We start from the raw sequence: 16,204 nt of genomic DNA, 5'->3' as shown, positions 1-16,204 counted from the left end.
TATTTTATCTCACTTTGAGAAGTGTACAGGTATATAGTAGTTGGTGCATTATCCATTTGAAGCCAACATATATAGATGTTAGAATTCTAGGCATTAGTGTAACTTTGCTTTCGTTTTTGCTACTAAAGCAGAGAGATTTTCAGTATAGAAAATTTTCCAGTGTATGTTAAAACTTGCTTTCGTACTCTTGGGTTCAGTTTAGTCCAGTCGCTCAGTCGTGTCTTACTCTCTGCAACCTCATGGACTGCAGAATGCCAGGCTTCCCTGTCCATCACCAGCTCCTGAAAGGATGCTCAAACTCATGTCCATTGAGTCGGCGATGCTATCCAACCACCTCATCCTCTGTTGTCCCCTTCTCCACCCACCTTCAGTCCTTCCCAGCATCAGGGTCTTTTCCAGTGAGTCAGTTCTTCATATCAGATGGCCAAAGTATTGGGAGTTTTGGCCTCAGCATTAGTCCTTCCAGTGAATATTTGAGACTGATTTCCTTTAGGATGTACTGGTTGGATCTCTTTGCAGTTCAAGGGACTCTCAAGAGTCTTCTCCAACACCACAGTTCAAAAGCATCAATTCAGCTTTCTTTAGAGTCCCAATTCTCACATCCATACATGACTACTGGAAAAACCATGGCTTTGACTAGACGGACCTTTGTTGGCAAAGTAATGTCTCTGCTTTTTAATATGCTGTCTAGGTTGGTCATAGTTTTTCTTGGAAGGAGCAAGTGTCTTTTAATTTCATGGGTGCAGTCACCATCTGCAGTGATTTTGGAGCCCAAGAAAGTAAAGTCTGTCACTGTTTCCATTGTTTCCCCATCTGTTAGCCATGAAGTGATGGGACTGGCTGTCTTGATCTTAGTTTTCTGAATGTTGAATTTTAAGCCAACTTTTTCACTCCACTCTTTCACTTTCATGAAGAGGCTCTTTAGTTCCTCTTCACTTTTTGCCATAAGGGTGGTGTCATCTGCATATCTGAGGTTATTGGTATTTCTCCTGGCAATCTTGATTCCAGCTAGTGCTTCATCCAGCCCGGCGTTTCACATGATGTACTCTGCATATAAGTTAAATAAGCAGGGTGACAATATTCAGCCTTGTTGTACTCCTTTCCCAATTTGGAACCAGTCTGTTCCATGTCCAATTCTAACTGTTGCTTCTTGACCTGCATGCAGATTTCTCAGGAGGCAGATAAGGTGGTCTGGTATTCCCATCTCTTGAAGAATTTTCCACAGTTTGTTGTGATCCACATGGTCAGAGGCTTACTCTGAGTTAGGAGACTGTAAAGAGATTTTAAGAAATTCACTAGGGTTATAGACACTTTTGAAAGCTCTTGAGTGCTGTTGTGGAAAACAGTCTAATAGTTGTTCAAAAAGATACTTTTAGAATTACTGTACAACTCAGCAGTTCCACTCCTAGGTGTATTATGCCAAAGAATTGAAAACAAGTACACAGATGCTTATACATGAAGGTTCACAGCAGTACTGTTCACAATAATGAAAAGGTAGAAACAACCCAAAAGTCCATCAGTGGATGATAGATAAATAAATCTGGTGTATCTTTACAATGAAATACCACTCAGCCATAGCAGCAGTGAAATACTGATACATGCCGCAGTGTGGATGAACCTCAGAAACATTATGCTGAGTAAAAGAAGCCAGACTCAGTAGGTCACATATTATTTGATTCCATTTGTGTAGAATATTTCAGGTAAATTCTTAGAGAGAGAGCAGATTGGTGGAGGCCAGGGAATATTTAGACGAGGGGAGCAGAAAAGTAGCTGCTTAATGGATATGGGGTTTTTGGAGGGATGAGAATCATGTTAAGAGTCAGATAAAGGTGGTAGTTCCACAGCATAGTGAATGTGCTAAAATCCACTCAGTTGTGCACTTTAAAACAGTTTTATGTTTTATGAATTTTACCTCAATAAAAACCCCCAATGAGGTGTATATTTATAAGTACGTACCAGATTTTATGATTTCAGCAAGTGGTTCATGGATCTCAGATAAAGATTTCCCCTAGGAATTCAAGAACTTAAGGTTAACTCCAATGTTAGTTGATAACTATAACAAGTACGACATTTCATTTATAAATCTGGTGCTAGATTAATATATTGGTACCAGGTTGTTTACCTAGGTAATTGAGTAGCTTTCCTGACCCTGTTTATTTTTTATTCTATGTAAAGCTTTTTTAAAAAGCGTTAGCTTTATTATTATATAATTTAAATATTATGAAATCCACCCATTTAAAGTATATAGTTCACTGAGTTTAATAAATTTGTACAGCTGTGCAGCCCTCAGCAGTTTAGGCTGCTGTCCATAATTTGCCTCCAGCTCCAACGCTGGCACTGATCTGTTTTGCCTAAATAGTTTTGCCTTTTCTAGAAGTTTCATATAAATGAAATCATGTAATATGGAGTCTTTTGTGTCTTTTTCTGTTTAAAATAACACTTAGAGGTTCATTCATATTGCATATATCATTAGTTCATTTCTTTTTATTGATAAGTTATATTATATTTTATGAATATATGACATTTTGTTTATTCAGTTGATAGAAATTTGAATTGTTTTGCATTTTTGACCATTCTAAGTAATTCTGATATGAACATTCATACACAGGTCTTTATGTAGACACATTTTTATTTCTCTTGGGTAGATAGATACTTAGTAATGTAATTGTTGGATTTGATGGCAAATATATATTTAATGATTCAGTAAATGACCAGACTGTTTTCCAAAGTGGCTGCACCATTTTGTATTCCTATTGGAATGGATAAGGACTCTTATGTTTCTCTTATGTCCTGTTTCTTTTATGTCCTAACCACCTGTTGGCATAATCTTTTTTGATTATACCTATTTTAGTGTGGATATCTAATGATGTTCCATAGTGGTTTTGAATTTCTTTGATTAATAAAATGTTAAGTATCATTTCATTTGCTTATCACCCATTTGTATATCTTAAATGAAATATCTATTTTAGTCTTTGCTGATTTTTAAAATTGAATTGGTTGTCTTATTGCATCATAAATAATTCTTTAAATTATCTTAATGGTATCATTTGTAGCACAAAAGATCTTAAAGTTGGTGTTCAGCTTCTCATGTATTTTCTTTTATGGATTGATCATGCTTTTGATATCAATACTTAAGACATTTGTGCCTATCCCAATATCACAAATAATATCCCTTTTATTTTCTTTTTGAAGTTTATAGTATTAGCCATTCCACTTAGAGCTATGATTTCCTTTGAATTAATTTTTATGTATGATGTGAGGTAAAGGTGGAGTTTAAATTAACCTTTTTTGTATGTGGATAATTGTTCCAGTTGAAAAAATGATGATTTTCCCACTGAATATTCTTTGAATTGAATTGACTGTTGAATTCCTAGTGAACTGACCATAAATGTATAGGTTTGGCTTTGGACTTGCTGTTCTGTTTATCTCTGTGTCTATCCTTATACCAGTCCACGCTATCTTGATTACCATAGCTTTAAAGTATGCATAAAATTTAGGTAATTAGAGTCCTCTAACTTTATTCTTTTTTATAATTGTTTGGGCTCTTCTAGATCCTTTTTGTTCCTCAATAAAAATTTAAGATTAGTGTGTTAATTTCTACCCAAAAAGACTACTTGCATTTTTATGCGGATTGTGTTGTATAGATTAATTTGGGGAGAATTTTCATTTTAACATTATTATAGACTCTTCCAGTCCATTAGCATGATATATTTATTATTCACATCTTCTTTAATTTCTCTCAGCAATATTTTGTAGTTTGTGTACAGATTTTACACATCTTCCTCTTTTTTAACACTTTTTTTCTTAAATCTCTTAAGTATTTTATTGCTTGCAAATGACATTCTTCCTTAAGTTCATATTTGGGTTGCTAATGGCTTGGGAAGTACAGTTTATTTTTTATGTTAATATTTTATCTTGTCACTTTATTAATAAACTGGCTTACTAACAAGTTATAGTAACTTTGCATATTCCATAAAATTTTCTATGTAGTTGGTCATATTGTCTGTGAATAAAGACAATTTTTACTGCTTCTTGGTGATGTTTTATCCCATCTGTTTCATTTTCTTATTGCATTGGCAAAATCCAGTACAGTGTTGAATAGTAGTAGTGACAGTGGATGTCCTTGGATGTTCCTGATCTTAAATGAATGACATTCAGTGTTTCACCATGAAGTGTAATTTAACTAGCTTTTTCCTAGGTTCCTTTTATCAGGTTGAGTAAGTTCCTTTCTGTTCTTAATTGGGAACAAATGAAAGAATTTTAAAAACACCCATTTGAATGGCTGTTATAAAAAAGACAAGAGATGATGAGTGTTAGCAAGTATGTGAAGAACAGGAAACCCTTGTGCAATTTTGTGGGAATATAAATTGGTACAGTTACTGTGGAAAATAGGGTGGCCATTTCTCAAAAAATTAAAAATAGAATATAATTCAGTAATCCCACTTCTGGGTATGTATCTAAAGGAAATGAAGCCAGTATCTTGAAGAAATGTCTGCATTCCCATTATTCACAATACCCAAGACAAGGAAACCTTTGTCTATCGGCAGATGGGTGGATAAAGAAAATGTGGTTTCTGTCTGTCTATATCCACACACACACACACACACACACACACACACACACACACACACACACACACACACACACACACACACACACACACACACACACACAACACACACACACACACACACAGAGTCAATCACAATGGAATATTATTTAGCAATCAAAGAAGGAAATCCTGCTGTTTGTGATAGCATGAATGGACATTATTTGAGAGCATTATGTTAAGTCGGATAAGTTAGAGAAAGAGAAACACTGTGATCTCAGATGTGGAATCTAAAAAAGTTGAATTTTATGAAAAGAGTTGAATGGTAGTTTCCAGGGACTGAGATGGGCAGGGTGGGGAAAGTAGGAAGATAGTGGTGAAACGAAACAAACTTCTAGGTGTAAGATGAGTAGTTCTGAGTATCTAATGTAGAGCATGGTGATTACAGTTAACAATACTGTATTGTATACTTGAAAGTTCCTAAGAGGGTAGATCTTAAATGCTCTCACCAGAAAAAAACAAAAGGTAATTAATGAGGTGATAAGGATGTAAATTAAGCTTATTGTGGTAATCATTTCACAATATATATGTGTATCAAATTTTACAGTATATAGTTTAAACTTACATAATGTTATATATCATTAAATCTTAATAAAACTGGGGGAAATAAGTGTATCAAGGATTAAAAAAGAAGCATTGTATTTTATAAAATCCTTTTTCCATCTGTAGAGGCAAGGATATGCTGTTTGCTTTTTATTCTTTTAAAGTGGTACATTACAATTTTTCTATTGTTAAACCATCCTTGTATTTCTGGAATAAATCTAGATGTTTATGGCAGTTGATCATTTTATATAATGTTGCCAGTTTCAGTTTACTCATATTTTGTTCTGGAATTTCTTTGAATCTTCATGAGAGATTTGGATATGTAGTTTTCTTTTTTAACAAGATCTTTGTCTAGTTCTTTTTTTTTTTCATCTGAAATTCACATTTATCAGGGCATGGTGTATTTTAAAAAATTATTTATTTTAATTGGAGGGTAATTACTTTACAATATTGTAGTGGTTTTTGCCATACATTGACGTGAATCAGCCATGGGTGTACATATGTCTCCCATCTTGAACCCCGCCTCCCACCTCCTTCCCAGTCCCATCCCTCAGGGTCATACATCGAACCTGGACTGGCAGTCTGTTTCACATATGGTAATATACATGTTTCAAAGCTATTCTCTCAAATCACATCCCACCCTTGCCTTCTCCCACAGAGTTCAAAAGTCTGTTCTTTACATCTGTGTCTCTATTGCTGTCTTGCATGTAGGGTCATCATTACCATCTTTCTAAATTCCATATATATGCATTAATTTACTGTATTGGTGTTTTTCTTTCTGACTTACTTCACTTCAGTTTCATCCACCTCATTAGAACTGATTCAAATGCATTCTTTTAAATAGCTGAGTCTAGTTTTGATATCATGTTAATACTGACCTCATAATATAAGTTGAGAAGTGACCCTCCTGGTGTGTTTTCTCTAAGAGTTTGTGTAGGTTTGGTATTTTCTCTTTAAATGTTTGACAGAACTTGTTAATAAAGTCATCTGAACTACCTAGGCTTTTCTTTATGGGACAGTAAAAGTGAAAGTCGCTTAATCATGTCCGACTCTTTGCAATCCCATGGACTGTCACCTGTCATGCTCCTCTGTCCGTAGAATTCTCCAGGCCAGTATGCTGGAGTGATTAGCCATTCCCTTCTCCAGGGGATCTTCCTGACTCAGGGATCAAACCCAGGTCTCCCACATTGCAGGCGAATTCCTTACTGTCTGAGTCACCAAGGAAGCCCAAGAATACTGGAGTAGGTATCCTGTCCCTTCTCCAGCAGATCTTCCTGACCCACAACTCAAACCAGGGTTTCCTGCATTGCAGGCGGATTCTTTACTAGCTGAGCTACCAGGGAAGCCTTTCTTTATGGGAAGATTTTTTAATTGCAAGCTCAGTTTCCTTTCTTCTTGAGTCAGTTTTGGTAATCTGTGTCTTTCAAGGAATTTCTTGAGGTGGAATTAGATTGATTTTAGATTATTCTTCCTATATAATATTTATGTTTAAAACTTTAATTTTCCCTCTTAGTACTGCTTTATATGTATCCCATAAATTTTGAGTTTTATTTTCAATTTAATTCATTCTTTAGTTTCTCTTTATTTCCTCTTTACCTTTCAAGTATTTGTTGGTTTTCCATACATCTTTCTATTTTGGGATTTCTAATTCAACTTCTTTGTGGTTGAAAAAGATACTTTATAATTTCAGTAATTTGATTTAATGATTGATGTGGTTGTATTTATATTTGCCTTTTGTTTTTTAGTAATGTTTCATGTTTTTATAGTTTTCTATTTAACAAATATTTTTTAGTGTGCCATTTTAATTCCTTTCTTAATTTTTTTTAACCTTTGAATTACATGTTTAGTGATTATTCTCACAGCCACAGTCTCTGTAAAATATTGATAGCCTTATTCTTTCATGTGCTATTTTTGCTACCTATATATTTCAGCTATATATGCTATGTGTATGTGTGCTCAGTCACTCAGTCATGTCCAGCTCGCAACCCCATGGACTGTAGCCCACTAGGCTCCTCTGTCCATGGGATCTTTCCAGTCAAGGGTACTGGAGTAGGTGCCATTTCCTGCCCAGGGATCTTCTCAACCTAGGGATCAGACTTGTGTCTCCTATATTGCAGGTGGATTCTTTGCCACTGTGCTACCTGCTATAAATCCAGTATAATACAATGTTAAAATAATGTTTTTGCTTTAAATAATCTTTTATGTTTTAAAAAATACTAATTGAATAAAAGAGAAGTGTGTAAAGTCTTATATTTACCCACATATTTATTATTTTAAGCTCTATTCTTTTCTCTGGATTCTGTTTAAAGAATTTTTTAAGAATATTTCTTGTATGGTTGATGTTTTAGCAGTGAATTCCCTCCATTTTTATTTGAAAATGTCTTTGTTTTGCTTTTATTTTTGAAAGGATAATGCCACTGAATATATAGTTCTTGATTGACAGTTTTTTTCCTTTGAATATTGGATAGTCATTCTACCGACATTGTTTCATTCTACTCCATTTTTTCCCATCAGAAGTAAGCTTTAATTATGGTGGCGGTCTCTTGTATGTTTTGAGTTGTTTTTCTTTTGTTGCTTTGAAGACTTTCTTTTTCTCTTTGTCAGTCAGCAGTTTGTTTCTAGATGTGATTCCAAAGTTTTTCCTGCTTGGGTTCATTGTGTTCATTGGACCTATAGATTAATATTTTTTAAAAAACAAGTTTAGAAGTTTTTTTATTGTTATTTTTTTTTTAAATGTTTGTTTTGTCTCTTTCTCAGTTTGGTACCCCTGTTGAAACACACGGGGCTTCCCAGGTGGCGCTAGTGGTAAAGACTCTGCCTGACAGTGCAGGAGACACAGAGACGTGGGTTCGACCCCTGGGTTGGGATGATCCCCTGGAATAGGAAATGACAGCCCACTCAAGTATTTTTGCCTGGAAAATTCCATGGGCAGAGGATGCTGGCAGGCTACAGTCCGTGGGGCCATAAAGAGTCAGACTCGACTGAGGGCACACACACGTACATTGGAACACTTGAGGTTGTCCCACTAATCTTTGAATGTCTATTTTTCTTCTGTTTCTTTCTTTAGTTTTGATAATTTCTATTGATTTATCTTCATATTTACAATACTTTCTTCTGCCTTCTCATATCTGTTCTTGAGCCATCTAGTGGATTTTTCATTTCATTCTTGTACATTATTTTACTTTTCATCTGTAAAGTTTTCATTTGGTTTTGTTGTTATAGTTTTAATTCTCTATCGAGATTGCCCCTTTGAATCACTGTTCTATGTCCTTTCATTCTTAGAATATGGTTTCCTTACATTTTTTGGACATGTCTTTTACAGCTTCTTTGAAGTCTTTGTTTGCTAAGTCCAACATCTGGGCCCACTCAGTTTCTCATGACGGCTTCTTTTCCTTAAATGTTGATCACACTTTCCTGTTTCTTTTTATGTCTTCTCGTTTTTTACAGCATCTGTATATTCTTTTCTCTTTGATGTATATTTCTTACTATTCATATTTTACCATGTTTGGACAACTTTTGATTTTTTAATTATTTTACTCTTTGGGGGCATGATTGGGATGAACATTGTTTTTATTTCCAGAAATCGGTCATAAGCCTATTGTTGGTAGGAACTGTATCTTAAATAAGGAAGATATACCACAATGCTAAGTTTAGTCCTGATTTCATGGTGTGTATTTAAATATTTAACTCAATTGAATTTTCTTTGAAAAAGAAAAACTATCTTGTAGTGCGTTAATCTTTATGAAAGAACTATTGGAACTTGCTATAATTTCCAGTCAAGGACAGAGTTGATAACTAATACAAGTGCAAAGTGAATATATATGATTAACTTATTTGTGAAACTCAAAAACAACTCATTTTCCAATGTTTATTGAGTATTTATAGTCTTTATGTAAAAACTGACAGGCAGAGGCTCTGTAAACTTTTAGAGGTCCATCTACAGAGCCAAAGGTATTTTGCTTCTGAGAAATAGGGTAGCTATTAGCAATTCATTGATATTAGTAATTAAGTTACATTAACTCCGAGACACCAGAGTGTAAAATGTTTTTGTTCATTTAGACCACTGTTCTTCAGATTTGTCATGATTATTATTATAGTTTGTTGAAAGTGAATAAAATAAGACATTAATATTTTACAAAGTCTTTAGATAATAAGGAAAAATTTGGACACAATTTATATATTAATATAATAAAATCACATACTTCTAACGAGTTTTTTGTGAACAGTTTATTCTTCTTATTTTCACTTTTTTAGATATGCCATTGCATTGGCGCTAAGGGAAAAACAACGTGTAATATTTACTAGCCCAATTAAGGCCCTGAGTAACCAGAAATACCGTGAAATGTATGAAGAATTTCAAGATGTTGGTCTGATGACTGGAGATGTTACTATTAATCCTACAGCATCCTGTCTTGTTATGACTACAGAGGTAATTTATATGATGTCTCATCTAATTTTTCCTTTTTAACTTAATTAATGTGATTCATCAGTTAAACCAGCTAATGTTTTATTACTTGCTCTATACAGATAAAAGGGCAATACTTTTTGAGTAGATTTACTTGAAAGGGGTAGTAGAGTTTATCTTAAATTGTTTCAATTTAGTTGTAAATTTCCATTATTTCTGTCATCATATAATAAAGTTGCATAAAGTATTTTTAAAGGATATTGTCAGTGACATGATAATAGTTTGATGGTTTTATATAGTTTCGATGATTGGAGTACGTACCTTTGAATAAGTTGTGACACCTTCTTTATGATTTTTTTTCCTTTTGCATCTGAGTGTTGATACAAACAGATAAATATCTTTTTAAAAAATGCCCAGTTATGTTTAGCTTCTTCCCATAATCACAGTTAAGTTTTGCATGTACTTATAGCATCTTATATTTTGGACACTTAGCTGTCTTTATTAAGTACTTTTCTACATGCTTGAATTATATCCTTGCATTCTACAAAGACATATTATACTAGAGAGCATAAATTAGCTTCTGGTTTTAGAGTCAGCCGAAAGCATTGCTCACATTCATCTTGATCCCCAAAGGAAGTTTATTTTCCATTCTCAAAACTTTCTTCCATCCATAGAAAAATTTCTTTAACTCAGAAATCTGAAGAACAGTTGCTAGGAAGTATTCATGTTGTTAAGATGAGGTAGAAAAAATTGGTAGCAGTATGAGATTCGTTGTGTTAGATAGAAGATGATTTTAAGTTACTTTCGTTTCCTAGCAGGTGTAGGTCTTGAGTGAAGGGTTTTACATATAAGGAAATAGCTTCATATTCAAAGTATATGAAAATGGAGTTGATAATAATTCTCTCCATGGATTATATATGATTACTAACTTGAGAAATAATTTATTTTGGATTTATCAAAGGAGTATTATATACTTAAGACATTTAACTCTCAAATTATTTTAATGTTTCTATTAAAAAAGAATATACAAAATTTCTTGTTAGGAGAGTTTTTGGTATGTCAGAATCCTGCTAAATCTTCTACTTCTTCTTTAGATTTTGAGAAGTATGCTGTACAGAGGTTCTGAAGTTATGCGAGAAGTTGCTTGGGTCATATTTGATGAAATTCATTACATGAGAGATTCAGGTATATTTTGTAGTGTTACTGAGATGTGTGCCATGTTATTTAAGAATGAAATTAGGAATTTTGAACAAGTTGTCTTACTTTCTTGTGGGTAGAGTTGTAGTAAGCTAAATTGTGGATAACATGATATAGTTTTTATGGTTGGACCTCATTCAGTTACAGCTTCTTGAATAGTAACAACTTCTGGGTGAGAAAATGCAACTTCAGATTTTAAAACGAAATTAAAATTAGTTTGCTTTTAATAGAGAGTTCTCTAATATATCTAATATTAAAGAATTTCCCAAACTGCTGGCCTACAGAGTTAACTTTCTTGATTTTTATCAATTTATTTTAGTTTTTTTAAAAAACTAAGACATGCATGTTTATGATTTTAAAAATGAGAATTATGAGATAAAAATGAACAACAACAAAAAAAGTCTCTTTACGTGAACTACTGCACTACTATAATGGAAAAGTAAGTGTATGTGGGATTTAGGTAGAACGTGGCAGAAATTAGTGTATTTAAAAGTTAAATGTTTAATATGTACACACTTGAAGCTTAGTTTTTATTTGGCTAAAGCACTGAGTTAACCTGTATTTGTAGGAAAAATAATACAATTTAAGAAATCATTTACCCTTTGTAAACATTTTACTCTTATTAAATTCAAAAGATTAAATTATAAAGTTATTTTTGTTTTAAATTATGAATCTTTTATTGATTTGTTCATTTGGAAGAAAATTCTCAAATGGATTTTCCTGTTTGTTTTCTACATTTTAATAAAACTGACATAGTTTTGTTGTTTATCAGATCCTTCTTTCATCTCTAGTCAGATCCTTCTTTCATCTTTAGAGATCATGAGGGTAATTTAGATGAAAGACACTGTGGTATAGTAATAGTGTTTCTTTGAAATCTGTTTCTGTGACCTTCTGTAAGCCAATAACTTCTGCTTCTTTAAGTGAGATGGAAATACTGTTTCCATTGTCCTGGGACTCTTGTTAGACTGAACAGGATTCAATTTGGACCTGCTTATTTTGCAGGCCATTATTTCAGAGTACATTGTGTTTATGGTGGTCTAGTCTACTAGCTTTCTACTAGATGCAATTCATGGTTAGAAAGTAGTTTACAGTAAGGATCTGTGGCTAAAAATATCTTTGTGTAAAGTGATCTGCATTTCTGATAATTGAGCATGAGAGAAAATGACAAAGTGACATTGAATTCCAAGGTATATTTGTATTTTTCAGAGCGTGGTGTCGTATGGGAAGAAACTATTATTTTGCTTCCTGATAACGTCCACTATGTCTTTCTTTCGGCTACTATTCCAAATGCCCGACAGTTTGCTGAGTGGATTTGCCACTTACATAAACAGGTATTTTCTTTGATGTTTTCAATATTTAAATATTACAAGTTTGCCTTTCTATATCCTATACTTTGTTCCTAATGCTACCTAGAATAAATAAGACATTTTAATGTAAAACTACTTTTCAAAGCAAGCAAGCTTATCAAAATCAACTAAATTTTTTTATACGTTTGAATTTCTGAATCCAACTCAAACCCAGTACATCAAAATCTCTGAGAGTAGGATCTTGGGTCATGAAATTTTTAACTTTTAGGAGCTCCCAGATTGATCCTGATGATTTGCCAGGTTGCAGTAAACTACTGCATCTCCTCAAACAGGGAGCCACGAGTACATAGTAGAAAATTTCCTCTAAGGCCTTAGTACCAGAAAAAAAGCTGGACATCTCTTGAGAGTGTGGGCGTCCCTTGTGGCTCAGCTGGTAAAGAATCTGCCTGCATGAAATTTTTAACTTTTAGGATCTCCCAGATTGATCCTGATGATTTGCCAGGTTGCAGTAAACTACTACATCTACTCATACAGGGAGCCACGAGTACATAGTAGAAAATTTCCTCTAAGGCCTTAGTACCAGATTAAAAGCTGGACATCTCTTGAGAGTGTGGGCGTCCCTTGTGGCTCAGCTGGTAAAGAATCTGCCTGCAGTGCAGGAGACCTGGGTTTGATCCCTGGGTTGGGAACATCCCCTGGAGAAGGGAAAGGCTACCCACTATAGTCTTCTGGCCTGGAGAATTCCACGGACTATATATATAGTCTGTGGGGTCACAAACAATGGACAGGACTGAGCAACTTTGACTTCACTTCTTGAGAGTGTGGTTTGATTTTTCTCATGTAAGTGCAGACTTTTTATGACTGCATTTCCTTTTTGCTTTTCTAGTCCAATTTTAGGAGCATTAAAGGACCTTATAACAAGCATTTTTCTGCCCTTATTTTTCCTTTATACCAGAAGGTTCACAAATTTACTTTTATCCATTTATTAACTCTCTAGTGGTATTTTTGTAACACCCATGTTGCTCCTGTAGGATAGAATCTCAGTGAATCTTCTGGAAGAGATCAACCTACTGTTTTGTTTTAGTAAAGCTGTAAAAAGTCTCTGTGGGGTCAAGAAGTCCCATTTTACCTCAGTGCATTCTTTGTTGCCATACTGCTGCTGCTAAGTCACATCAGTCGTGTCCGATGCTGTGCAACTCCATAGATGGCAGCCCAACAGGCTCCTCCATCCCTGGGAATAGAAGTCTTCCTTAATTATGGCATCATAAGTCTGAAGTATGAAATCATTATGGAAACTCCAATCTTGTATTTGTCCTTGATTTTAATTTCCTTTGTTTTTACAGCCTTGTCATGTAATTTACACAGATTATCGGCCTACTCCATTACAGCACTATATTTTTCCAGCCGGGGGAGATGGCCTGCACCTTGTGGTTGATGAAAATGTAAGGGAGTAATTATTCTTATATCTTGAATATCACATAACTGCTTATACCCACTTTTCTTTAAACTAGGGAAGTAGAGCAGAGGTCTGTTTCTTTTTTTCTAGTTTTATAGTCCAAAGTTATTGTTGATTTTCTTTGTATATGCATTTTTATTTCAAAAATTATATTTAAAACTCATTTTTTTTAAATGCATGAGTTAGATTCCTCTCCTTTTCCAGTATTTTTAAATGTCTTGAAAATAAGGGGCTCTGTACATGTTTCAGATATCTTATAGTTTTGCTTTTTCTATTTTTATTATTAAATTATTTATTATTTGAAGAAGCTTTGTTTTGAGGTAAAAAAAGTTTGGATTATGATTAAGTATTGAAGTTATATAGAAAAATATTTGTGATGCTAGGGTGACTTCAGAGAAGATAATTTTAATACTGCAATGCAAGTACTTCGAGATGCTGGTGATTTGGCAAAAGGAGATCAGAAGGGGCGAAAAGGAGGAACAAAAGGTAACTTGGAACTTTGTTTTTGAAACTTTTACATGAAAATTGTATTTTCAAATTACATTTAAAAAAAAAAACATTTTCCCCCCTCTGGAAGCTATATAGATGTCTAGATAGTACGTGATGAAACTGAATGAGTAAAAATTTATGTCTTTTTTTCTATGTGACATTTGTTGAGAGATAGTTCATTTTACAATTGACTTGTTAAAATATGCAATTCAGTGGTTATTAGTACAGTCACAGAATTATGCAGCTGTCATCACAGTCAACATTTTTTATTGAAGTACAATTCACATACTATTGAAGTCACCATATTTTAAGGGTGCAATTAAGTAGGTTTTAGTATAGTCACAAAGTTGTACAGCTACTTTGTAATCTAGAACATTTTCATTAACTCAGAAAGAAACCCTATACCCATTCATGGTCATTCTTTATTTTCTCCCAATCTCTTATCTACCCCTCACCCTTGAGTAATCACTAATCTAGTTTCTATTTCTGTTTTCCTTTTGTAGACATTTCATATAAATGGAATCATGATATATGTGGTCTTTTGCATCTGACTTTGTTCAGTTAGCTTTTTTTTTTATCAAGTTTATCCATGTTCAGCGTATATCAATACATCATTCCTTTCTATTGTCAAGAAATATTCCATTTTATGATTTTATGACAAATATCTATTCAAATTTTTGGTGCATTCAAAAATTAGATTTTCTTTTTGTTGTTGAATAGTAAGGATTTTTTCTATATTCTGGATACTAGACCTTTATCAGATATCTGATTTGTAAATATTTTCTCCCATTCTGTAAGTTAAGGGTATCTTTATTGCTGGTGTCTGTTGAAGTACAAAAGTTTTAAATTTTGATGAAATATAGTTATCTGATTTGTTTTCTTTTGTTGCTTGTGCTTTTGCTATCATATCTTAAGAATGCTTTGCCTTACCCAACATCATGAAGATTTACGCCTACATATATATGAGTTTTGTAGTTTTACAATGAAGTCTGTGGTCCATTTTGAGTTAATTTTTCATCATAGTTTATGTACTTTTTTTTGCAGGTCCATCAAATGTATTCAAGATTGTGAAGATGATTATGGAAAGAAATTTTCAACCTGTAATTATTTTCAGTTTTAGTAAGAAAGATTGTGAAGCTTACGCACTTCAAATGACCAAATTAGATTTCAACACAGGTACTGTATAATTTCAGTATTGCTTTAATGCCATGTGGAAGTGAATGTAAATATATTTCTGGTAAGACAGCAATTGTATATTGCTAAGATTTGCAGCTCACCTTACAGTTAGAGCAGTAATTCTATCACATTTGTAAAAGCCTTAAGGCTCGATTTACCATTTCTTTTCCTTTCTTCTTTTATTGGAAGATAAGTATATATCTATATATAAAATATTTGTTCTACACGAAATCCAAAGAACCCTACTAAGAAGTATTAGACTCATACCTTCTTATACTTTATTGCCATAGCTCTTTGGTTACTGTGGTTTTCTATCTGATTACTTAAGATTAGTCTCTTGGTCAGACTATCGTCTGTTATGTTTCATTCTTCTGGAAATCCAAACCAGGAAGACCTGCCCCTGTACCTAACTGTGGCATAATTTTTGAAAAAAGTAGAAAAACTTTTAGCAAATCAACTTATTATTCCCACATATTAACTGTAAATGTAACTACTTAAAAGTCACGCAGCTAGATAGTAGTATATCCTAGGCAAAAATTGCTGCATGCTGAATACCAATCCAGTTGTCATTTACTTTAGCCTTTTACATATCTAATCCTATACAGTGAGAAGTAAATAATATTTTCAGTCATCCAAAATCAGATTTTAGTTTTCTTGTTTTCTCTATCAAGGCATAGAATTCATCCCATGTATTTTTGAAAATTGGCTGCGCTGGATCTTCTTCCCTGCACACGGACTTTTCTCTATTGTAGTGAGCAGGGGCTACTCTGTAGTTGGAGTGTGCAGGCTTCTCACTGCAGTTGCTCCTCTTGCTGTGGGTCACGGGCTCTAGGCATTCCAGCTTCAGTAGATGTGGCGCACAGGCTTAGTTGCTCCACAGCACATTGGCTCTGAGTTCACTGGGTGGATTCTTAAGCACTGGACCACTAGGGAAGTCCCAATCCCATGCATTTTAAAGCTAATTTTTACTTATCTATGGGTAAAAATAACATGGCAGATAACCCATATGCCCACCTAAAGCC

At 33.9% G+C, this 16,204-nt stretch overlaps 1 protein-coding gene across 1 annotated transcript in view; it reads left to right on the top strand.

Moving 5' to 3' along the window:
- MTREX (Mtr4 exosome RNA helicase) overlaps nucleotides 1-16,204 on the top strand; it is a 92,365-nt gene that overhangs the window by 18,407 nt on the left and 57,754 nt on the right. The window contains exons 6-11 of the mRNA XM_068990609.1: nucleotides 9,407-9,581; nucleotides 10,652-10,742; nucleotides 11,961-12,085; nucleotides 13,405-13,503; nucleotides 13,901-14,003; nucleotides 15,051-15,182. Coding sequence (XP_068846710.1) covers nucleotides 9,407-9,581; nucleotides 10,652-10,742; nucleotides 11,961-12,085; nucleotides 13,405-13,503; nucleotides 13,901-14,003; nucleotides 15,051-15,182 — 725 coding nt within the window. The remainder of the gene's footprint in view (nucleotides 1-9,406; nucleotides 9,582-10,651; nucleotides 10,743-11,960; nucleotides 12,086-13,404; nucleotides 13,504-13,900; nucleotides 14,004-15,050; nucleotides 15,183-16,204) is intronic.

The sequence above is a fragment of the Capricornis sumatraensis genome, chromosome 18 (genome assembly GCF_032405125.1).
Source record: "Capricornis sumatraensis isolate serow.1 chromosome 18, serow.2, whole genome shotgun sequence".
In the NCBI taxonomy this organism is placed as follows: domain Eukaryota; kingdom Metazoa; phylum Chordata; class Mammalia; order Artiodactyla; family Bovidae; genus Capricornis; species Capricornis sumatraensis.
This window is presented reverse-complemented; position numbering and strand designations above follow the sequence as displayed.